Genomic DNA, 24,542 nt, shown 5'->3' on the forward strand with positions numbered 1-24,542 from the left:
AAAAAGTGCGCCACTGGAGCAGCGTCGGGAGAAGCGTACAAACGGAAAAGATACAGAAGTACAAATATACGAGTGAAATACAACACTGATGGTATCGGAATGTACGCTATTCGTAAAGCGAAAATACTCCTGCGTGTGATAGAAGTGAAACAACAATAGCATAACTACACATTGAATGCTGCCTGCAGCCTTTTATATCAACAGATGACTCTGGATAACAAAACAGCAGCTTTCTGCATCTTTACGGTTTTATTTGCACTGGATACTAGCTGCTGATTATCGTCTGTGTTGTTTGCATTTTTGTGACGATAGCAGCTTAAAGAATATTCAATAACCAAAGGTTGGCATGTTCTGCACACTTTCATCCATTATATTTATATTCGTCTTATACAGAAACAAATATATGCTCCGGTAGCCGTTGAGTCTGATGCAACAGTTCTCGTCAACAGTTGTTTGTTATGGACATCGATCATGTTGGCTGGAGGACGGATCACGAGTGGAATAGTGGCAGACGGATGACAACTGGAACAGTTGAAACATATTCTATCGACGATGCAACAGATTGTGTCGACAACTATAGTTTCTGCCATCCATAATTATTCGCGCTAGGCGGCACTGCACTCCACGAGCACCGGAATCCAATACAGTTGATGGTGCAGCTAGGAGCACATGTTAGTTTATAAATCGCCAACTGAAGATGTTACTACTTTTTAATTGCTTCTATTCGTCAATTCTTCTATTCAGCAATCGACTACAGAAAGCCAAAGTAATTTTCGAAACGGACCCTACGATACCGACCATACGCAATGCCCTCGGACTACTCTAAAAATGGGCTCATGAAACGTACGCACTCTAAGCGAAGCTGGAGCCTTGAAAAAACTTGATGATGCCCTAGCCACACTGAGCATGGACCTCGTAGCTCTACAAGAGATTCGGTGGCTAGGGAACGGTGTGCACAACAGGCGTGGTAAGCAATGCTACGACATATACTACAGCTGCCACGACCGCCACCGCGTGCTCGGAACGGGTTTCGCCGTAGGTCCCCGGTTGAAACCCGCAATCATGGACGTTCACATCCCTACCGAAGAAAAAGAGGATGAGGAGTTGGACCTGTTTTACGGCCGCCTCGCTAGAACCATAGATGCGTGACCCAGACATGATCTCATAATCATCCTGTCACAGTCTGCATGAGCACAGTAACGATAATGGTAGTAGATTAGTCCAGTTCGCCGCAGCGAACAATCTGGTTGTTGGAAGTACCAAATTTGCGCGCAAAAAAATCCATAAGGTTACATGGGCGCACCCGGATGGAGTAACCCTCAACCAGATCGACCACGTGTTATTAAGCCGCCGACGACAGTCGAGTCTATTAAATGTCAGAACATATCGAGGAGCCACTAAGGATTCCGATCACTACTTGGTTGATGATATGTTGTAGAATCACCCGCCCCCGTGCCAATAAGTGCAGAGAAAACACGCAGCCTCGGCTCAACACGGAATCTCTAAGGGACATTACTATCCAACAGGAATTCAAAGCCGCTTTAGAAGAGTCTCTACCACCAGAAAACAGATATCAAACTACAAGCGAGAGGAGGAACGCTCTAAAAACAAAAATAATAAACTGTGCAAGAAATTCTCACCACGTCGTGGCAACACCAAATCTGGTTGGTTCGACGATGAATGCAGACAAGTGACCGAACGTAAGAATACTGCATACCGAGCAATGCAGAAACGGCATAGAACGCGGGCATGCGCAGAGGAATATTCACGGCTCAGACGCGAAGAGAAACGAGTTCACCGCTCCAAGAAGCATGCTTTCGAGGAGCAAAACATGCGGGAACTCGAGCAAACCAGAGAGGCGTACGGACCGACACGAAAGTTTTACCAAGCGATAGCAGGTCACCGAAACAACACCTAAGGTAACCTGCTGTCGCAACAAGGATGGAGATCTGGTCAGTAACCAGCAAGAGGTCCTCTCGCGGTGGGCTCAGTACTTTGATGAATTACTCAACGACCAGCTTAGCGAAAAGCTAGAAGCGCCACTAGCAGATAGTGTCATGCTACTACCACTTAGCATAGAAGAAACACGAAATAGCTATCCTTCGGCTGAAAAATAACAAGGCACACGGACCCGACGGAATTGCAGCTGAATTGGTCAAGAATGTAGGTGTAAGACTAGAAAACGAGATTCGTCAAATGGTTACTGAGGTGTGGGATAGTGAATCGATGCCTTGTGATTGGAATCTCGGCATCATCTACCCCATATACAAGAAGGAAGACAGGTTGGACTGCAACAACTACAAGGGCATTATGTAGTGATGGACAAAACGGCTCCGAAGCCGGAGACGGCTCCGACCGGCTCCAGAAAATTTCGGAGCCGGCTCCGGCTTGTAGAGCTACGAGGTCCATGCTCAGTGTGGCTAGGGCATCATCAAGTTTTTTCAAGGCTCCAGCTTCGCTTAGAATGCGTACGTTTCATGAGCCCATTTTTAGAGTAGTCCGAGGGCATTGCGTATGGTCGGTATCGTAGGGTCCGTTTCGAAAATTACTTTGGCTTTCTGTAGTCGATTGCTGAATAGAAGAATTGACGAATAGAAGCAATTAAAAAGTAGTAACATCTTCAGTTGGCGATTTATAAACTAACATGTGCTCCTAGCTGCACCATCAACTGTATTGGATTCCGGTGCTCGTGGAGTGCAGTGCCGCCTAGCGCGAATAATTATGGATGGCAGAAACTATAGTTGTCGACACAATCTGTTGCATCGTCGATAGAATATGTTTCAACTGTTCCAGTTGTCATCCGTCTGCCACTATTCCACTCGTGATCCGTCCTCCAGCCAACATGATCGATGTCCATAACAAACAACTGTTGACGAGAACTGTTGCATCAGACTCAACGGCTACCGGAGCATATATTTGTTTCTGTATAAGACGAATATAAATATAATGGATGAAAGTGTGCAGAACATGCCAACCTTTGGTTATTGAATATTCTTTAAGCTGCTATCGTCACAAAAATGCAAACAACACAGACGATAATCAGCAGCTAGTATCCAGTGCAAATAAAACCGTAAAGATACAGAAAGCTGCTGTTTTGTTATCCAGAGTCATCTGTTGATATAAAAGGCTGCAGGCAGCATTCAATGTGTAGTTATGCTATTGTTGTTTCACTTCTATCACACGCAGGAGTATTTTCGCTTTACGAATAGCGTACATTCCGATACCATCAGGATGTGAACAACACGGTGATGGTGAAACGACCAAGGAGCAAAAACACAGCAATAAAACCACATTTCCAGTTAATTACACAACGCTGAAGGATTTCGGACTCAATACAATGCGCAGCACCAGATAATCGGGTCTAACAGTAGGCGGACTAGGCGGTCGCATGAGGCCCCGCCGATTTAGGGGCCTCGTAGATCGCTAGTCTATAGTATGCCGTATGGACAGAGTTGGGGCCCCGATGCTGGCGAATCCTTTGTACCCCCCCCCCTCCCCCCCTCAGCTAATATTTTAGAGCATGTGACTGATGATCGTAGGGATCGGCATGTCAAATTTAGTGTTGTAAACTTCCCAACTTATATCTCCAAACAGCAAGTTTAGTGCCGCTACCAACACCCCCCCCCCCAGAGCACCATTCACCATTTACAAGGGGACCTGAACTCGTATTATCGCCTAGGGCCCCGATACCCTTAATCCGCCACTACGCAGCACTATAAAAACGCGATAAACTGAACTTACTTTAGCCTGTTCGAAAACGCTCCTCAAATGACACAAAAAATTTATCACACAAGATTCATTCTTTCTTTTATTTACTTTTCACAGCACTGCACGAACTTTTAAAGTATTAGAGGCACAAGAAACATGCAAACATCTAATATTTTTCAACATCTCCATGCGTTTCAACACCCCTCGCCATAGTATTAAACGTCAATTGCTAGCCGGGTGATGCGGGCGTGTGTGCGTTTTCTGAAAATGTATGGAATTTGACACCCGCAGCGGGTGACAGTATGAAACCGCATGCGACAGAATCAAACAATTTTGATTTTTCCGCAAGTACGCCCGCAGTAGCGATTACCGCTGGAGCGAAATCGAGAACCGCGTAACTCGGGAACAGATTGTACACTACTGCGTTGAAAAAAAATCAAATGTTTTTGATTTTTTTTATTTGTCTACGACCGCCTACCCGGGGTAGGACCAAACATTTTGTATGGGAGATCGCAGTTTTGCAAATTCAAAAGCTAATAGGGTAACTGTACCTGTTGTGATATGTTGCGCTACTCAACAACGGCCAACATCGCGGGAAGGGTTTAAGCTTACGATGTAGGTAAAAACCGTGTATTCACTGATAATGTCGTTGCCCTTCTGCCTGTCCGTACCGAGTGCCCGACCGCCGCTCGGTTCCCGCTTGATGCCCTCTCATTCTCCCGAGAGACCCGACCTCCTACACTCACACATCACACGAAGACCCTTGCCTGTCGTCGGTGAGTGGCCTAATGTGTTAGGCAGGTTGGGCCATAACATCTCCCCCTTTAAAACACGAACGCGTCGAACCATCGCGGGGGTCTTCTATTCCTTGAAGACCGACGAGGTGAACGTAACATGGTAGTACTGGTCTCCGGGGGTGCCGTCCGCTCCGGGGAGAGTGGTTGAGGGAGAGGGTCCGAGCACGATCCTCCTGACGTATCGGTTAGTGGTAATTCATCGCTCACCAACGGAAGTTTCCATTCATCCAGTATAACATCAATGGGTAGTTGAATGGATTCGCTACCTGGCTGCAGTATCTGAGGGATGTCCTTCGATGCTCGCTTCCGCATTTGGTTTTGATGTCTTCGGAGCATTCTGCCATCTGACCCTTTTAGTTGATACATGACGTTCCCCAACTTACTTATCACTTCAGCCGATATCCATCTCCATGAATTTCGCCCATACACTTTTGTTAAAACAGCGTCACCTGGCATAAATCCTCCATAAACGATATTAGTTTCCCTTTCAATTACAGTTGGCGGGCGCAAAAGATCGAGGTGGGTTCTTACGGGAAACTTAACCATCAATTCCCCTGGCGTTTCATTCCCCTCAAGCGCCGGATTAGGCGTGGTACGATAAGACTGCAGAAAAGTGTCCAGCGCCTCATCTATAGACATGTCTCCTGTTTGTATCTTTCTTAATGCGCGCTTTAGGGTGTCTACAAACCGCTCTGCCTGTCCGTTGGACTGCGGATGAAATGGTGGCGAAGTTATATGTTGAATGCCGCGGCTCTCACAGAATTCCTTAAATGCATCACTTGTGAATTGCGGCCCATTGTCACTCACAATTGTAAGGGGCATTCCGAAACGTGCAAATAATCCTCGTAATATGGCAACCGTAGCTCGTGTAGTAGTTGTGGAAGTTTTTATAATTTCTGGCCACTTGGAAAACGCGTCCACCACTACTAGGAAGTAGGCGTCCTGAATTGGCCCAGCGTAGTCCACATGTAGTCGTTGCCAAGGGCCGGAAGGTTTCGGCCACGGTGCTGGTATTGCTTGAGCTGGTGACTTGGCAGCCGCTGCGCATAGTTCACAAGTAGCTACGTACTGTACTATTTCATTGTCCATCAGTGGCCAGTACACATAACTTCGCGCAAGCGATTTCATCCGTTGGATTCCTGGATGACCACGGTGGAGCTGTTCCAAGCACTGTGTTCGCAGGTCTGCGGGTATAACCAGCCTCTCCCCGAACAAAATGCACCCTTCAACCGTCGATAATGCCTCTTTGCGGTCATGGAAATGCGCTAATTCCGAGCCGTAGCTAGTCTCACGCGGCCAGCCTTCTTGTATATAACGATAAACCTCTCGCAGCAAAGAATCCGATTGCGTACTTTGTTCTACGTCTCTAAAACAAAGAGGAGAGGAATTAATTATTGCATTCACTGCTACTGACCTTATATCTTCCTCCAAGCTAAGGCTGGCGATTACGTATTCGCGTTCCGGTTTCACGTGGTGTCTTATAAGCCGCGAGAGGATGTCTGCATTCCCGAAATGTCCTGATTGCACGTACTCAATAGAAAAGTCGTACAGCTGCATGGTCAGGGCAAATCGCTGTAATCTGGTAGCTGTATAGACGGGAATGCCTTTCTTCGAGCCAAAAATCCGGAGCAGGGGACGGTGGTCTGTTTAGAGTCTGAAATGACGGCCGTATAGCTTCTTATGAAACTTGGTAACTGCATAAACGAGGGCCAAGCCTTCGCGATCAATCTGACTGTAATTAAACTCCGCCTTGGTCAGCGCTCGTGAAGCATGCTGTATAACCTTAACGCTTCCATCTGGAAATGTATGGCTAATAGTAGCTCCGATTCCAACGGATGAAGCGTCTGCTGATACAATTATTTCTGCCGTAGGATCGTAGTGTGTTAATAGCAGCTCTGATGACAGTATTTCTTTAAATTTCTTGAAAGCTGCTTCGCATTCTGTTGTCCATTTAAATTGTTTTTCGTTCTTTAGAAGATTATCAAGGGGGAATCTTAGATCGCGCATCATTGGAACAAATTTTCCATAATGATTAATTGCCCCTAGGAAAGATCTAACTCCGGCAATATCGGTGGGGGCTGGTAAATTCTGTATAGCGCTAATCTTTTCAGGGTCAGGACGTATTCCCCTGCCATCGATTACATGCCCGAGATATTTAATCTGACACATTTTAAACACACATTTGTCAGGTCGTAATGTGAAACCAAATTCCTCAATTCGTTTTAGTACAAGATTTAGCGTATTATCATGGTCTTTATCTGACATGCCTCCAATTATGAGATCATCCATATAGCCGCAAACTCCTGTTATTCCTGCCAACATGGTATCAATCAGTTGTTGAAATGCTGCTGGGGCTATTTTTATGCCGGGCGGTAGACGGTTGTAGTGGTATAGCCTACGATGGGTATTTATTGTTAGCAGCGGGCGAAATTTTTCATCAATCTGCACCTGAAGAAAAGCATCGGAGAGATCAATCTTACTGAAAATTTGGCATCGGGCTAACTTAGCAAAAATGTCCTCTGGCAGTGGAAGCGGGTACTCATGTGGTCGTAGGATGTCATTCAGCCCTGTCGAGTAATCACCGCAAATCCTGATTTTTCCATTTGCCTTCCGTACAACCACTATAGGGGCAGCCCAATCCGAGTAATCCACGGGAGTAATGACTTTCAGGGCTTCCAAACGGTCCAGTTCTTCATCGACAGTCTGTAGCATTGCATAAGCCACGGGGCGCTTAGGACGAAATACAGGGTGACTGCCCTCTTTTATTTCCAATTTTATGCGCGATTTTAAACAAAGCCCCATGCCCTTGAAAACTGTCGGAAAACGCTTCTCCCATACTGACTCAGGTGTACTCACCGCATCTGTCGCAAAATTTCGATAGGAAAGTAAAATAGTAATATTTTTAACATTCGTTGTAAACAAAGTTCAAAATTTATTACTGGCTTTTATGAATTCTTGCGACTGAATGCCGCTCATCTCGCCTGTCCCTATGTATATATGTGTTAAGACAAGCTCACGCCATGTAACGTGCCTGTCGTTGTGCCTGTCCCTATGTATATATGTGTTTAGACCAACCCACGCCATCTAACGTGAACTATCTGTAACGCTGCTGGATCGGGTTGGCTCATCCATGCTAATAACGCAGTTTGCAGACAAATAATTTGACAGCATCGATGTTACTACAGAACTGGTCCATCGGGATTGATCCGAGCTCAAAAGCTTCCACCACGTCCGCTCCCAGCAGGAAAAGGTTGGCCCGTGCGACTCGGATTGTTGCCTGTTGAGTTCTAGAAGCGATGGTTATTGATGCATCAAACTCACCCTTTAGTTGCAGATAATTTTGCGAGGCTGTCTTCGCTTTTACAGTTGCTGCCATCAAAGGAGGCTGTCCGACATCCCTCCATAGCCCCTCGCTGATCACTGTGATATCGGACGCCGTATCGAGCTGCAGCTTAACAGGTGTTCCATTTATCAACACGTTCACATATTTCCGCCTTGCTTCTACGTTGCACACATTTACGTTTACGACTCGCGTTGCAACTTGTGTGCTCCCTCTCTTGTTGTCCTGTCGCTGAAATCGATTTGCTCTTTCACAATATCCTTCCCGATGTCCATATCTTCCGCAATCCGTGCATACGTGTGACTTATATGGACATTCTCTCTTCCAATGGGGACCACCGCACGACCAGCACGCATTCGTTGGCTTTTGTAAATACATGGTGCTTCCTCAGGGATGTGTCTGAGTTTGTTGACCGAAAGGTTGGTACTGCTGCCGATAAAACTGCTGTTGATGCGATCTTTGGCCACCGTTTTTCACCGCAAACACTCGTTCTCCGTGATCATTAGCGATCAACGCGCTATCCACCTTTATATTAGTTATACGCTGGCATTCCGCCGATAGTTGCTCCAATGTAACGTCATTCTTCTCCTCAATGCGGGCAAGCAGCCGATTGCGCATGTCGGTATCGATTTCTTCCTTAAGCCCGCAAACCAGGATAAGGCACTTAAATTGCTCCTCATTCATCCCAGCGAACTCAAAATCGACACACGCCCTATTCACACGGCAAGCAAACGTGAGCAGATCTTCTTTGCACGATTTAGCTATCTGCATACACTTGTAGCGTTTGCTTAGTAGAGACTCTGTTCTGCCGAAAAGCGCCGTTAATTTTTCAACTGTCTCATCGAATGACATGTCACGGGGTGCGCGGGGTAAAATAAAACTGGTATAACGTGCATGTTCTACGGTGCCCAGCTTACGTCCTAGGAGCCTTACTTTTGCACCGTCGTCGAGTCGGGAAGCGTCCCGTAGAAACAGATCTTCATACCGCTCAAACCATGCCTTAAATGTTGCTCCCGACTCTGCATCATACCGGAATTCACTTATATTGCTTGCTAAAGCTTCGAGGATAAGCTCGGGGTTTGTCGGTGTCGAACTTTGTTGCGGAGGCTGTGGATGCTGTGGCTGCTGTGGATGCTGTAGCAACTGTGCTGCCGGTTGCTGTTGATATTGCAATATTTGCGTCATAAGCTGTTGTTGCTGACTCATTTGCTGCTGCAATAGTTGAATCATCTGCGAAAGCCCAGCGTCCGGGCTCGAGGTCGATGCACCTTGCTGCGATGGCGCTCCGGCCATGTTCTGCGACTGTGGCTGAGCTGGTAACGCTGCACTGTTTGGCAATGGCTGTTGCTGTTGTTGCTGCCCGTTGCTAAAACCCGCGTTTCCCCAATTTTGCGATAAACGTTGATGTTCTTCATCCTCCATCATTTCGTCCGGGTTTAACATCCTTCTACGCTTACGCGAAATTGTCCCGTCTTATTAGCGCGATACACACAATATAAAACACTTAGAGTTCCATAAACGACACAATTTTAACAAATAGCACGCAAATTAAAATTCGTCGGGTTCGATAAAAGAAATAAATACTTGTTTGGAATAAAATAGTCTCTCTTTTCTTTTACTCTCGTCGCCACTGTTGTGATATGTTGCGCTACTCAACAACGGCCAACAACGCGGGAAGGGTTTAAGCTTACGATGTAGGTAAAAACCGTGTATTCACTGATACTGTCGTTGCCCTTCTGCCTGTCCGTACCGAGTGCCCGACCGCCGCTCGGTTCCCGCTTGATGCCCTCTCATTCTCCCGAGAGACCCGACCTCCTACACTCACACATCACACGAAGACCCTTGCCTGTCGTCGGTGAGTGGCCTAATGTGTTAGGCAGGTTGCCTGCGCCTAAACGTATGGTCCAAAACAGCCGAAGTCATACAAAATCATGAAAATGTCTGCGCCCTTGTGTTCCGGCGTCCTCGTGAAGTTTACCGAGCCGAACCGAACAGTTGTGTTCGATAAATATGTGTGCGTATCAGGTAGCAGCATTTGTACTGCTTACCTGCCGTATGCCGCTGTGATACCGAGCGAGACGCATAGACAACGCATCAAAAGGACATGTGTAGCCGTGAGGAAATTTTTCTGTGTCTCTTTTGCCTTGTCCTTGCCTTTAGATCCTGATGAGTGAAGCATGCATACCTTTCGGGTACGTTCGGGGTATTAGCTCTGTCCCTCTCATGTTAATGGGTAAGATAGAATCGTTTGCCATCGGCTCTGCATTCGGGCGTGGGCAGGCCCGTGGACGCTGTCTGTTCGCACACGTTGGGCCATAACAGTACCAGTTTTCGGTAGTGTTACTTAAATCGTGAACTTGTGCAAAACTGCCTTAAAAATGTCTCAACACATTTTTTAAAAATAAACCCAAGTAACAAAATCGACATGCTTTCTCATTCTACCCAATAGATCAGTAAACCTGAGAGAGCGAGAAAGCATGTCGATTTTGTCGCTTGGGAAGATATGCTTATTTGTTATTCATATACGTATTTTCACCTCATTTTCTTGCATATTTTTCAAAATCACAATACAAATTCTACTAAATTTCCTACGACCCGGGTCTATGAAAATGTTGCGGGACCTTTGTTGCCAAATCGTACACAGCAAATTTTCTCATCCTGCTTCAGTAAAGTTTTTTACCGAAACGGTTCAGTAATAGAATATTTTACTGATTTTCAGTATGAATGTCATGTTTTTACTGACTTTCGGCTAAACAATTTACTGAATGCATTTCAGTAATAAACATTTTACTGAAAATCAGTAAAATAAGTGTCAAATTAGTCGTTTCAATGGATATCAGTAAAACAAATTACTGAAAATGCAGCAATTCATTCTGTCAAATCAACCTGTCAGTTAGAACATCAAAACAAAACAATGCGGTACCTACTTGCTCGTGATGTGCAAAAAGTTGATTTTGTAGGCGCTTACAGGCACCCTGGTGAAATTTCAGGTGATATTTCGGCTTACGGGATTAATTTAAAAGAATTGGCAGCCGTGTTGGTGTTTAAAATACTTGCTACAATCCACTGTGCTTGCTGAAATTGCGTGGTGTCTGTGAGCGCTTATTGAACCATCTACACTTGCGGCGGTGAAATACAGTATAAAAACTGTATAAAACAACACGAAACATGTATTAATATGAACTGAGCGACTGGCAATATCTGCGCATCAATAAAAACTCAATTTAAAAGAAGTATTTCGTCATTTTTTAATCGCTACCAACTACTGAAAAATCAGTAATATGAGAATGGCTTTACTGGGATTTCAGTAAACGAGCTGTCATTTTGGTGAGCACCGGACATTACTGAATGATTCAGTAAACATTCTTTTTACTGAAAGGATTACTGAAACTTCAGTTAAAAAAAATTCAGTAAAATTTTACTGAAGTTCAGTAAAAAAAAGTTTTCTGTGTATGGACGAACTGTCAAACTCATGTTGCGGGAACATTTTTGTTGCAAAAGAAACCAATCGATTTGTTTCATGTTTATGTATTGTTTGCAGGAACATGTTCGGACTTGTTTGCATATCAAAACGGATAAAACATAATTTAAACTTAATATTAAAATGTTTTTGTGAGGAAATACGTGCACAATTTTTTAAATAAACAGAAAAATCAATAAATGTTGCCATTGAACAAATGTTGCCGCAACAAGTTGATAGACGCGGGCCTACGCTATTCTACGCTAATTCCCAAATAGCCAGCTCGAACTCTATAGCTGATTTGAAGCTGTTTAACGAGAAATCGGTCCAATGTCGTACTTTGTGGCTAACACTTTACACACTTTAAGCGCCGCGTCATATGAAATCGCATGACGGCTTTGTTCACCGCTCAGCTCTGTATCTGACGCTCAGCAATTCTCTTGATAACGAATGAGGTAGGAAAGAGAGAACGAGAACGACATGTGCTACGCCGCTTATCGCAATGAAACAAAAGAGTGATAACAATCGCACGAGAAATTGTCGCTCTCATCACTCTCTTGCCATGCGCTACGTATTCACTCGAAAAACTGTGACGTCAGGCCGGCGGTCAAAGTGTAAAGAGACAAGAAGTACTTTGCAGAACTATGGCGCTTTTTAACTTTTTAACTCGGTACTCTCAGGAACTTTGCAGCTGTTTAGCCTGATGTGTATGGTTTATACAGGGTTTTCCATTCCAATTAACAACTGTCCACTGTCTACTAGCAATCTTCGATTTGAAAAACACGATTGTCTACCACTTACAAACAAGTCAAGCCGTTTTTGGTACACTGTCCATTTCAATTTCACAATTGTCGTCTTCAAAAACACACGTCAGATGCGGCACGTTTTGTTTTGGGTTTGGCTGGAACGTGTATCACTTGTAGTTGGGACAGCTGGGCAACATGGACATGTTAGGCATTTTATGTATACTTTAATCTTTCAACACAATGCAGAAATTTTGACATTTATCGGTGCTTTTACTTGTAGTCAGTGAAAAAAAATTACAACTTCCCAAAATAACCTAAAAACTGTAACGATCCAAGAATAACTAAAACCAAATGATAAAACTGTTTAACATGTCCAAATTGCTCAGCTTTCCCATATTCTGATATTCAATCAAGACCTGTTTACAACATGGTTCAATTCTTACAGACAAGTGATACACGTTCCAGCCAAACCCGTGCCGCATCTGACGTGTGTTTTCGAAGACGACAATTGTGAAATTGAAATGGACAGTGTACCAAAAACGGCTTGACTTGTTTGTAAGTGGTAGACATTCGTGTTTTTCAAATCGAGGATTGCTAGTTGACTGTGGACAGTTGTTAATTGGAATGGAAAACCCTGTAATGGAACTTGAAGGCTTGTTAAGAACGTGTACCGAACATAGTTGAACTTTATAGCTTTTTATTGCATGAAATCGGTACGATGTGGCTCTTGTCGAAGTCAGTGGTGGATTTAGAGTGTTGGGAGCCCTAAGCGTTAAAAGCGGGGAGGAAGGGGGGGGGAGGGTGTGCAACAATATGCATTAGGTTTTGAATCAAACACACTTTAATGGTTTGTTTGCCAAGGGGGTTCTCAGGATCCCTCTACTGGGCCCCTATAGTTTATTTGTTTATTTTGTTTATTTATTAAAATGATCGACGGACCTCAAAAGCCCACTTGATATATGTAAGAGTACAATATAACATATATAGTCACACACTTTACACAACAATAACAGGGACGCTAAAGATTCTGGTGAGATGCGCGAAGCAAATTAATGCGACTCAACACATTTGCTATCGTCATGCCGGCTCACATTTGCTATCTCATACGCATCAGATGCCGCATTCAGAGCAAGACATATACGCAAAAACGGGTCTCGGGAGGCAAAGGCGGTCCTTGTCTCTGGGATGGCCAACATCGCCCGAGGGCGGAGGGTTCTTGCAGGCACGTATAGCTGTATCGACGAGAGCAATGCCGGACAATCGATGCTACCGAGAAGTCCAACGATAAAAGCCAGCCTAGCATTTCGTATTCGGTCGTCGAGTTGGGGTAACCCGAGCAACAAACACCTTGTTGTGTAGTCGTTGTTGCTGCTCCACGAACGGAGCGTGAAACGGGTAGTCCTACGCTAGATGGACTCCAAGCGCGCAATCCCTCAAGCAGAGGAGGGCCACCACACAACGCTGCCATACTCCAGCACTGACCGAATAATAGCACAATAAAGAATTTTGGCGTAGATTGGGTCAGAGATCTCGCGAGTCATTTTAACGACTAAACCGAACAATTGGCTGCATCTCGTCACAACCTGATCAAGGTATTGCTCAAACGTGAGTTTCGCGTCAACGAGAACACCCAAGTCCTTGACACAATTGACTCTCTGCAAAGTTTGTCCGTTTAGCGTGTAGTCGAAATGCACTAGAGAGCGCGAACGGCTGGTGATGGTAACACACTTATCAACACAAATGGTTAAGAAGTTTCGCGTGCACCAATTATCGAAGTCTTCTAGTGAAGCCTGGAGTATGCGATGGTCGTCTGGTCCCTGGATTTTGGTGTAGTCCGCGTAGAGCAGGTGATTATCCCTAGGATCGTGGAGTAGTTGAAAGGTAATTATTTAAGCTTACTTGCACAAATCAATTCAATACTTTGCTAATTGCCTTTTATCAGTGTCGCTGACGAAAATATAATATTTGTGATAGCCCGGTAGTGGTTCGCCACCCCCTAATAGTTTGACTCTTCTGGTCTAACGATGTGCCGCTCTCAGGAGACTAGGATGGGAGAGAGAGGCTAAACGTAGCAGAATGGCATGTTTGAAGGAGAGGGCAAGCTAGGAATGACCCAACGGTCAAAAGCCGAAGATTTTATATTGACCTTTCGCTTTTTCTATCTGTCTCTCGCTCTATTTTGAGTGATTTTTCCTTCGTGAGTATCCACGAGCCCCCTCGTGTGGTTGTTGTTGTTGGAAGTTGAAACCGAACCCCCTTCGTGCGCTGCCAAAATCAGCGAAGAACGAAATCGAGTGGCTCAAGCGAAAAAACGAAAAAAAATGACGAACGAGTGTGCTGTGACAATAACACACACGCTCGCACAAGCCCCGGTACCAAAATCCATGCGACTTTTCGCTAACGGATTGATTAAATGGCGCCCGATTAGACGATCCGATAGAAGCACTTTTTAGGCTTAAAGGCCGGGCTACATTGATCGTACTTCGTAGTGTAATTTTGATTTTCACTAGCGCATCTGGCGGCGGCTGGTGGAAGCTTTTTTTATTCATCGAGGGAATGGTCATGCCGGATATCAAAAATAAGTAGTTTTTCCATCGTTTTTTGTCATGAAAATGGATGCAATGCGTGTAGAATATATGCATCTACCTTTTTTAAAACTTTTCTGGTTCAATTTAAGTGAAAAACATGGAAAAATAACATATTTTTTGAAGCGGCTCCAAATTGTTTGGCAAAATGCTTCGGTCAGCCGCCGCCAGATGCGCTAGTGAAAATCGAAATTACACTTGCGAGTACGGTCAATGTAGCCCGGCCTTAACGGATTGAGCGAGATACACCGTCGCGGCGACACGATAGATGTTGCATACATGTGTACTACATTTCAAGAGCCCCCTCGCGCTTTTTTTCGGATAGCAATGAGTTCAAACACACTTACGAATCCGTTGTTCAATATTTTTTTTATTTTCTACATTCTTTTTCTAAGCACATTCTTTCATTCATACTCACACCCTCCCCACTGGTATTTTTCGAAGTATTTTTTTTCTTCTTAAAAAACAAAAAAACTAACGCACACAAGGAGACCCACGGGAGAGTGCGAAACGACAAAGAAGAGAAAACACACTCACACCTTCTCCTCCCCATGGTGTTTTTCGCAAGGTGATCCCGTAGGAGAACGCGAACGCAAAAACACACACAGACAAAGCCACGCACGCATGCAGGCTAGCACACAAATACACACCTCATTCCTCCCCCCCCTCGTGTTTCCCCCCTACCCCCTTTTGATTCCGTAGGAGATCGCGAAACAGCAAAAAACACACTCACAACCACGTACGCATGCAAGCACACATACACACACATACACATACACCTACCCCTCCCCCTCTCTTGGTGTTTTTCACAAGGTGATCCCGTAGGATCTCGTTAAGCGAAGCGGCAAAAACACACACAGCCACGCACGCAGGCATGCACACACATACACACACATAGACGCGCGCGCGCACGCAAGCACGAACGCACGAGGGAGCGTAAATGAAGAACGTATAGAACCTACGTTGCCGGTCTCCCCCTCCCGTGTTCTCGTTCTCCGACAAGGCTGAGGTGTGCACGTTTTTGCGTGTACCTTTGCCGTCCCTCCTCTCCTTCCTCATCCGTTGACCGTTCGTTGTAAGCTGGAGGATGAGTTCAGCGCTGTTGAAGAAATGATAGTTAAGAATAAGATTACTCACTCTTTTTTGGTATGCTTTGTGTGTTATCATAACTTACCTTATTGCAAACAAAATCCGGAATGAAGCTCCTCGTTTAGAATATTCCGCATTCGATCACATCCTCGGCGATGCTCGACGCCATCAGTGGATGAAAGCAGGAAAAGAAACAAAGAAAAGCATCAGTCACCATCAGCATCATCTTACTCTCACACTTTTACATCGGTTGATGATTCTTACCTTTTCAATTCCACCAAAACAAACAGTGATGGAACCAAATCCAGAACACCAAAATCACACACGATTTCTGGAGCAAACCGACACATCCTCCCCCTCCAATTGTTTGCCACAGACTGACGTGTGTGTGAGCAGCAATGTTCTTGAAGCGGTGAGCAACGGTAAAGCACACACAAGAAGAAGCGAGACGGCTATACGAGTAGCGACTTACGCCGCCGCACAGACAGCGCGCGTCATAATTTTATGCGCGAAAATCTTAAAATTCAAGTTATTCATGACAAATTGAATCGACATTTTCATACTCTGACGAACTTTTACGAAAGATATGTAAAAACTTAATGTAGTGCAATTAAATTTAGTGCAATATCATTAGCAGAACATAACATTTTGATATTTGTTTGTAAATTCAGATCCTAAGAGCTACTACTTTTTTTAACAATAAGTGTAGAAACACAAATTTTGTCTGAGTCCAGAACAGCAACAGGGAAGATGTCGTACCCTGAGTGTGGAGATGTGTGTGTGTATGTGGTGAACGTTGCCGCGTCAAGCGTGCTGTAGGATACAATGCGTGTAGGAGGGGGTAAAATCGCTTGGCTCATTGAAAATACAGGCAAAGTTGGCGCGAAGAAAACGCAACACTACGGATTGTATGGAAAATGTTGCGCGTTCAATCCGATTGCCATGCGATTGTCCTGGGGGAGGCGACACCCGAAATCTGGTGCGATACCGGCTTTCAGTGGAGCAAGTACACACATGCACACATTTGGCCACACCAGCGCTCTGTTCTAGTGCAGGTAGTTTTCTGCAGTCGACGGTGATACTACACACAGCCACGCACTTGGCGATACACGCTGTGTGGTGCGGTGCGGTGGACTTCAGAATTCAGTGGTGCAAATACACACATGCATACACTTGGCGACAGACGCTCTGCTGTGCGGTGAGATTTGTGCTCTGTGTCCAGTGGTGCAAATATACACACACACGCTCTTGGCTACACACGCAGTACGGCGCGGTTGGCTTGGTAGAAGCGCATACACACATTAACGCAGTAGGCTTCACTTTCAGTTCAGTGAGGTTGGTCCTTGTGTGATGTTTCAGCGCTTGGAGGTCAGCGGATAAACCCCGTGAAAAATGGAGTTTTGTTTAATTTGAGGTAAGTAAAAGTGATTAAAATTATCAACCAACATCCCCGCTCCTAATTAATAACATTTTTCTTCCATTTCATGTGTGTATCACGGTGAACGGAGACAACAAAACCTGTGGCTGTGTCGTTTTGTGTGTTTTTGGCCCGTACAGTGTAGCGAAAGGAATTTGACGCAACTGTGAAGAAGAGCAGAAAGTGTTGTGACGATTTTGTGATTTTATTCATTGTACGAGTGTGCAAAGTATGTTTGTTGGAATTAGAATAATTATTTTCGAACATAAATTTGAATTGCATAAAACAAAGCGTTAGGAAACTAAGATTAGGTTATAAACTACTCGACGTTAGAAACTGCTCGATCTGCATGAACTATGAACTGCATGAATTATTATATACAAAAAAGGACAAACGAATATACAGTTGCAAACCGACCAGCGATAAAGGTGTACACTTTCCTATTCAAATTTCCTCCAAATATCACAGCCAGCCACTTTTCGTGAATATATTTCACATTTTTGGTCCTTCGAACCGGATCGTGATATACGGAGAAGAAATAAGTTTCATTCTGCATCAAGAGTGGAATTCGGTATTCGTCGTCAAGTGTGCAAGTCATTCCGTGACAATTCCCGCCATCGCATATCGCCCCGCATCAAGGGCAACGGTCGGTTACACGCCATCATTTTGAATTTCGCGCCATCGCTTTGTTCGTTATTTTCGTGTGATATCGCAGTATTTTCTTTGTGCAATGGATAAGAAAATTAAAGCAGTGCAACTGAAAAAGAGGATCGCCCTGGAGAACATAAAATCGCTGGAACGGTTCCAGGCGAAATATTCGAGTGATGATGCCAAGCAGATTCCGGAGGTGTTAGAAGATCTGGCGAAACATAAGGAAGAGTTTTTCACCGCAGTTTCGAAACTGGAAGAGCTTGAAGATAAAGACGAAGCGGTCGAAGCCAGCATAATGGAACGGATCGACATTGAAGAACGCTGTCGCAAGCTAAAATCATTTCTACGGGAAAGACAGCCAAAGGAAGAAGGTTCGCTCAACGATACAACGGGCTTGGCTTCCTCAACGCTTGCATTCGGTCGACCCCACGCGCCAAATTTACGTTTGCCCAAAATCGAACTTCCAACATTTGACGGAGATCACACAAAATGGCTTTCTTTCCGAGATCGCTTCATCGCAATGATCGACGCTTCAGCCGAGCTTCCATCTATCGCGAAGCTACAATACTTACTGTCATCGTTGAAGGGGGACGCGGCGGTACCCTTCGAGCATACACCTTTAACGGCGGACAACTATTCGGTTACCTGGGCGGCGCTTCTTAAACGGTACGACAATTCTCGTCTTTTGATTCGCGAATACTATCGCAAATTGCACTACCTTCCGGGAGTGCAATTGGTGTGCGTTGACAAGCTCACGCACCTGGTGGATGAATTCACCCGCTTCGTCAACGGGTTGAAAAAGCTGAACGAACCGGTTGACTCGTGGGACACACCCCTCTCAAACATGCTGCTGATGAAGTTGGATCGAGAGACATTGTTGGCTTGGGAGAAACATTCCGTGCACTTCACGACGGACAAATATAAGGATGTGATCGACTTCGTGCAAGATCGTATCCAAATCTTGAAATCGACCAACAACTTCGTGAAGGATCAAGCAGCTAGTGGTATCAAGGTGGCCGGTCTCATTCGTCAACCAGGGCAACGGAGATTCATCGCGAATGCAGCTACATCTCGCTCGGCTCCTGCTGCATCGACTGCGCACACCCAACAGCCGAAGTGTCCATTGGAGTGTTCCGAAGACCACACACTGCGCAACTGTCCAGTGTTCATCGCCAAGGAGGTCCAACAGCGACGGGACGTCGTCGCATCGAAGCGGCTGTGCTGGAACTGTTTGAGCAGCAATCATCAGGTTAGAGCGTGCAAGTCAGATTATTCGTGTCGCACGTGTCGTGAGCGTCATCACACACTTCTACATCATTCACCACCCTATGCTCCACCCGCAACGGTAACATTGTCAGCTCAGTCGAATGAAGACAATGTGTTTCTGGCGACGGCAAACATCCAGATCAAGGATGACTACGGGAACACCCATGAAGCAAGGGCGTTGTTGGATTCGGGATCCATGTCTAATTTCATCGCTGAGGAGTTCGCACGGAAACTGCTGACGAGTCGCAAAAGGGTCAACGTTGCTGTATCGGGCATCGGCAATGCAGTACAGCAGATCAAGGGTTCCATAGTCGCTACCGTTCAGTCCAAGACACAACCCTTCGCAACGGAGATGACTTTCTTGGTTCTGGACACGCCATCCGCAAACATCCCTACATCACCAACGGACGTCTCTTCATGGAAAATGCCGGACGTGGCATTGGCGGACAGCACCTTTAACAGTCCGGGGCAAATCGACATCGTCATCGGAGGCGATACGTTCTGGGAGCTCCACACCGGTCGCAAGTGCTCTATCGGTAGAGGCAAACCGTGGCTGGTCGAAACCCACTTTGGTTGGGTTGTCACCGGCAACACTCATCATTCGTCAGTCGGTCCGCGGCTGTGCCATCTATCTGCATACGACACCCCACTGGAGGAGACCATGCAGCGGTTCTGGGAGAGTGAAACCATAGCCGAGGATCCTGTGCTATCGGTTGAGGAGAATGCTTGCGAGAAGCATTTCGCAGCAACAACTGTTCGCAACTCAAGTGGAAGGTATGTCGTTAGTTTGCCATTTAACTCCAACCCTAATATCGTTTTAGGAGAGTCGAAGGAAATAGCCGATCGCAGACTGCGTTCTATCGAACGGCGGTTGAACACCAATGCTAAAATGAAAGAAGAGTATGTGAAATTTATGAAAGAATATGAGCATTTGGGGCATATGAAGCGGCTTACCAGTCCTGCAAACGATTCGGTAGAGCATTACTACCTCCCACATCACGCTGTCGTTAAAGAGTCAAGCACAACCACGAAGGTGCGTGTCGTGTTCGATGCATCCTGTAAGACTTCGAGTGGTTACTCATTGAACGATAAACTCTTAGTGGGACCAGTCGTTCAAGAAGATCTTTTATCGATTATCCTTCGGTTTCGTTCTCGTGCCATTGCTCTCACTGCAGACGTAGAGAAGATGTATCGGCAAATTTTACATAGCCCTCATGACCGTAACTATCTACGCATCCGGTACAGAGAACATCCTGCAGATCCTATATCGACCTTTGAGCTACAGACGGTTACGTACGGCACAGCCTCTGCTCCATTTTTGGCAACCAGGACCCTCAAACAGATTGCTCTTGACCACAAGGAAGAGTATCCTTTGGCAATGAACGCGGTCATGAACGATTTTTACGTAGATGATTTGCTAACGGGTACCGATGATTTGTCCGAAGCAATCGTTATACAAAGGCAAATCTCAGACATGCTAAATTCAGCTGGTTTCACGCTGAAGAAATGGGCATCGAACCGCTCCGAAGCATTGAAGAACGTTCCTTCAGAAGATGTGGCGGTACAACTCTCGCACGAGTGGAAGAGCTCGAAACAAGTATCCACACTAGGCATCGTTTGGGAACCGGCAACTGATACACTACGGTTTCGTATTGAGATACCACCTACAACACCCAGCATGACGAAAAGGTTAATTTTGTCATATATCGCCAAGATATTTGATCCCCTCGGGCTACTGGGCCCAACGATCATCATCGCAAAGATGTTCATGCAGCAACTATGGGCTCTCAAGATTCATGGAAAGGCATATGACTGGGACAGCGAGCTACCATCGCACTTACAGCATGAATGGTCGAAATTTCACTCTACATTATCTTCACTACGCAATTTGACAGTCCCACGGTACATATCGCAATGCACGGCAACAAGTCTGCAAATTCATATCTTTGCTGACGCATCACAACTAGCATATGGTGCTTGTTGCTACATTCGGGCTGAAAGCATGGAAGGAGTCACCGTGCAGCTGCTAACAGCCAAGTCAAAGGTCGTTGCGTTATCCAATTCACATTCCATAGCTCGATTGGAATTATGTGCAGCACGACTAGCCACACTTCTTTACGAGAAAGTCCAGCAATCACTGAAAATTTCTGCTACCACCATCTGTTGGACCGATTCCATGACTGTCCTTCACTGGCTGAATTCAGCACCAAATCGATGGAAGCCCTTCGTTGCAAACAGGGTTGCAAAAATTCAGCACACGGCTGGAATACAATGCTGGAAGCATGTTCCAGGCTCGGACAATCCAGCAGACGACATTTCGCGAGGTTTAACGCCGGAAAAGTTGCTAGTGTGTGAGCGCTGGTGGCACGGGCCACATTGGTTAGCACGCAACTCGGAAGAATGGCCACAGAACACACCATCACCAAGCGAAGATGAGAGCGCAGAAGAAGAAAGACTATCGTCACGGGTTGCAAGCACAGCATTAATCTGCGAATTTCGAAACAGTTTGTTCTCACGATTTTCGATCTACCACAAACTGCAAAGAGTTGTTGCACATTGTTTGCGCTTTATACAAAACGCAAAGCGCCGCGTAGGAAACAAGGTCCATGCTAAGGATATCCCACCGCTCACTGTAGACGAACTCAAGGCGGCAGAACTCAAGTTGTGTTATCTTTCGCAACAAGACACCTTTTCCGAGGAGATACAACACCTGCAGAAGGGCAAAGAGATTCCGAAGAACTCCAAACTGAAATGGATTTCCCCTTTCATAGATACGCAAGGTATTCTGCGCATTGGTGGCCGGCTCAGTAACGCACATCTGTCGGAATCAGAAAAACACCCGGTAATATTATCATCGAAACATCCACTGTCCGCACTACTAGCTGTTTCGATACACTTGAGTAAGCTGCATGCTGCACCACAACTGCTTTTAACAACACTACGCCAAAGCTTTTGGATAATTGGCGGTCGCAATTTATGCAAGTCTGTGTACCACAGTTGCCACGCATGTTTTAAGGCCAAACCCACACTTATTAAGCAAAGTATCGCCGATTTGCCAACATCACGAGTCACACCAACAAGACCATTCTCAGTATGCGGAGTAGACTATTGCGGACCAATCTATATAAAACAAACCATACGCAACAGAAGTCCGATTAAAGCATACATCGCCATATTTGTATGTTTTTCAACAAGAGCGGTACATATCGAACTGGTTGGCGATTTAACATCAACAGCATTTATCAATGCACTTCGTCGTTTGATTGCACGTCGTGGTCAAATCAGTGAACTGCATTCCGACAATGCAACCACCTTTAAGGGAGCGGCACATGAGCTGAATCGCGTCTACAAGATGCTAAAGAGCGACGAACACGATCGAGCTGCTATATTTGATTGGTGCGCGATGAATCATATGAAGTGGAAGTTTATCCCACCAAGAGCACCACATTTTGGAGGTTTATGGGAGGCGGCGGTGAAGGCAGCTAAAAAGCATATAGTCAGAACAATAGGAACAACAAGCATCACACAGGAGAGCATGCTTACCCTACTTGCCCAGGTAGAGCAATGTTTGAATTCGCGACCAATTACACCTCTATCCGATGAGCCGTCGGACTTGGAACCATTGACACCGGGACACTTCCTCGTCGGTGGCAATCTGCAAGCGGTACCAATCATCGATTACACCGAGACACCGAGCAACTATTTGAGGGAATACCAGTTGGTACAAAAACATCTGCAAACCATTTGGGCTCGATGGTATCCGGAGTACCTGCAGCAGTTACAAGCTCGAGCCAAATATTGCAACGGGAAATCAGCGGTTCTGAAAGAAAATACACTGGTGATTATTAAGGAAGACAATGTACATCCTACCTCGTGGCCGATGGGGCGCATCGTTGCAGTACACCCTGGAAAGGACGATGTTGTTCGCGTCGTTACACTGCGCACTGCTTCAGGGAAGCAAATCGTCCGCGCAGCTAATCGTCTGGCAGTTTTGCCTAATCCGGACGTAATTAGCAACTTAGAGCAGAAGGAAACCACTGGCACTGAGTAACGCGCAGCGGCAAGCCACGCGACATTGTTTACATTTCGCACTCATGGCAGAACAAGATACACGCAACACACATTCACACATCTACACACACGAGCAGTATGATAGGAGATAAGCGTCAGGTTCAAGAGTCGAACTGTTTTTGAATTCTTTTTGAACTCATTTTTGGATTTATATTTTGCATGAAATTTAAAGAAGTTCTTCTTTGGTGGCCGGGAATGTTGGAATTAGAATAATTATTTTCGAACATAAATTTGAATTGCATAAAACAAAGCGTTAGGAAACTAAGATTAGGTTATAAACTACTCGACGTTAGAAACTGCTCGATCTGCATGAACTATGAACTGCATGAATTATTATATACAAAAAAGGACAAACGAATATACAGTTGCAAACCGACCAGCGATAAAGGTGTACACTTTCCTATTCAAATTTCCTCCAAATATCACAGCCAGCCACTTTTCGTGAATATATTTCACAATGTTTTTAAATAATGTGCGTTAATGTTAAATTGAGTTCAGTGTTGTTCAGTGTAGTGCATGTGTTTTTGATTTTTGTAAAAGTTAGATTAATGTTATTAATTTCAATAAACAGAATTGTTTTGATATAATTGTGTGCACTGTATCATTTTGGAAAGAAATCCTGGCAAAAAAGGGGGAGGGGGCTAATTAAACGAAGGTTCGTACAGAACTCTGTTCGGGTTCGCTTCGGCTTCGGGTTACTTCGGGTGCTGAGACATTTCGCCAACTCAGCTTCAAAGTCAGCATCAATCTCAGCGGATCTCTGAGTGCTGGTGACCGTTGGGTGGTGACCGTTGGGGAGCGAACGGCTAGGATCGGCTCAACGGCGCGCCGCTCTCGCATTGCTCTTCTCGGAAGAGCAATGCCTGAGATGCGTGCGTAAGCGTATCCTAACTTGCTTACGGAAGTAAGCGACAATAGAGAGCATAGGAAGTAAAATAAGGGATAAGCGTAGGAGCGTTAGGTTTAATTTGGATTAATTGATAGTAAGAAATGAATCGTGTTACTTCGGTAACAATTTCTTTCCGGGTGTTTGAAATAAGAAAATGATTTTTAACGTTTGATGCAAATTCTATATTTTTAACTTGTCCGGTCACACTCGCTTTTGCTACTGGCAATAGTTTCGCGCCGTTTCCTGTCTATGCCCTTATGCTCGACCTTTATGGGGTGTATGACCGGAGGCTGGATCTTGTCTCTTCATCTCTTTCGCAATGTATATGTTTGCCTCTTTCAGTTGATAACAACCTTTACGCCACCTAGCGGCACCTTTTCTAACTTGGTTTATCTACATATCTCGGTCGCTCGGTGACAGCAGTTGTGTTTACATTTTTCACGCAGCCAACACAGTCAACACAAAAACGTGCTAACAAATCGGATTAAGTGAATTAAGGAAATTTAATTTGGATCATACGGTT

General features: G+C 45.2%; 3 protein-coding genes and 1 long non-coding RNA gene across 4 annotated transcripts; 1 reads left to right on the forward strand and 3 right to left on the reverse strand.

Annotated features, from left to right (window-relative positions):
- Positions 1-6,125: 6,125 nt before the first annotated feature.
- LOC120894887 (uncharacterized protein K02A2.6-like) lies at positions 6,126-7,354 on the reverse strand. Its single transcript, XM_040297743.1, has one exon. It carries the CDS (start codon positions 7,305-7,307, stop codon positions 6,153-6,155), a length of 1,155 nt encoding a protein of 384 aa, XP_040153677.1. The 5' UTR covers positions 7,308-7,354; the 3' UTR covers positions 6,126-6,152.
- Positions 7,355-8,232: 878 nt separating this feature from the next.
- Positions 8,233-9,288, reverse strand: LOC120893302 (uncharacterized protein K02A2.6-like). The gene has a single exon (XM_040295110.1). It carries the CDS (start codon positions 9,286-9,288, stop codon positions 8,233-8,235), a length of 1,056 nt encoding a protein of 351 aa, XP_040151044.1.
- Positions 9,289-14,986: 5,698 nt separating this feature from the next.
- LOC120893921 lies at positions 14,987-15,983 on the reverse strand. The gene is made up of 2 exons (XR_005738160.1): positions 15,811-15,983; positions 14,987-15,735 (listed from the first exon to the last, which is right to left on the reverse strand). It is a non-coding gene; the product is annotated as an uncharacterized LOC120893921 (long non-coding RNA).
- A 1,866-nt stretch (positions 15,984-17,849) lies between these two features.
- LOC120896734 lies at positions 17,850-23,123 on the forward strand. Its single transcript, XM_040301114.1, has one exon. It carries the CDS (start codon positions 17,873-17,875, stop codon positions 23,108-23,110), a length of 5,238 nt encoding a protein of 1,745 aa, XP_040157048.1. The 5' UTR covers positions 17,850-17,872; the 3' UTR covers positions 23,111-23,123.
- The last annotated feature ends 1,419 nt before the right edge of the window (positions 23,124-24,542 follow it).

Source organism: Anopheles arabiensis, chromosome 2 (assembly GCF_016920715.1).
Source record: "Anopheles arabiensis isolate DONGOLA chromosome 2, AaraD3, whole genome shotgun sequence".
Lineage (NCBI taxonomy): Eukaryota > Metazoa > Arthropoda > Insecta > Diptera > Culicidae > Anopheles > Anopheles arabiensis.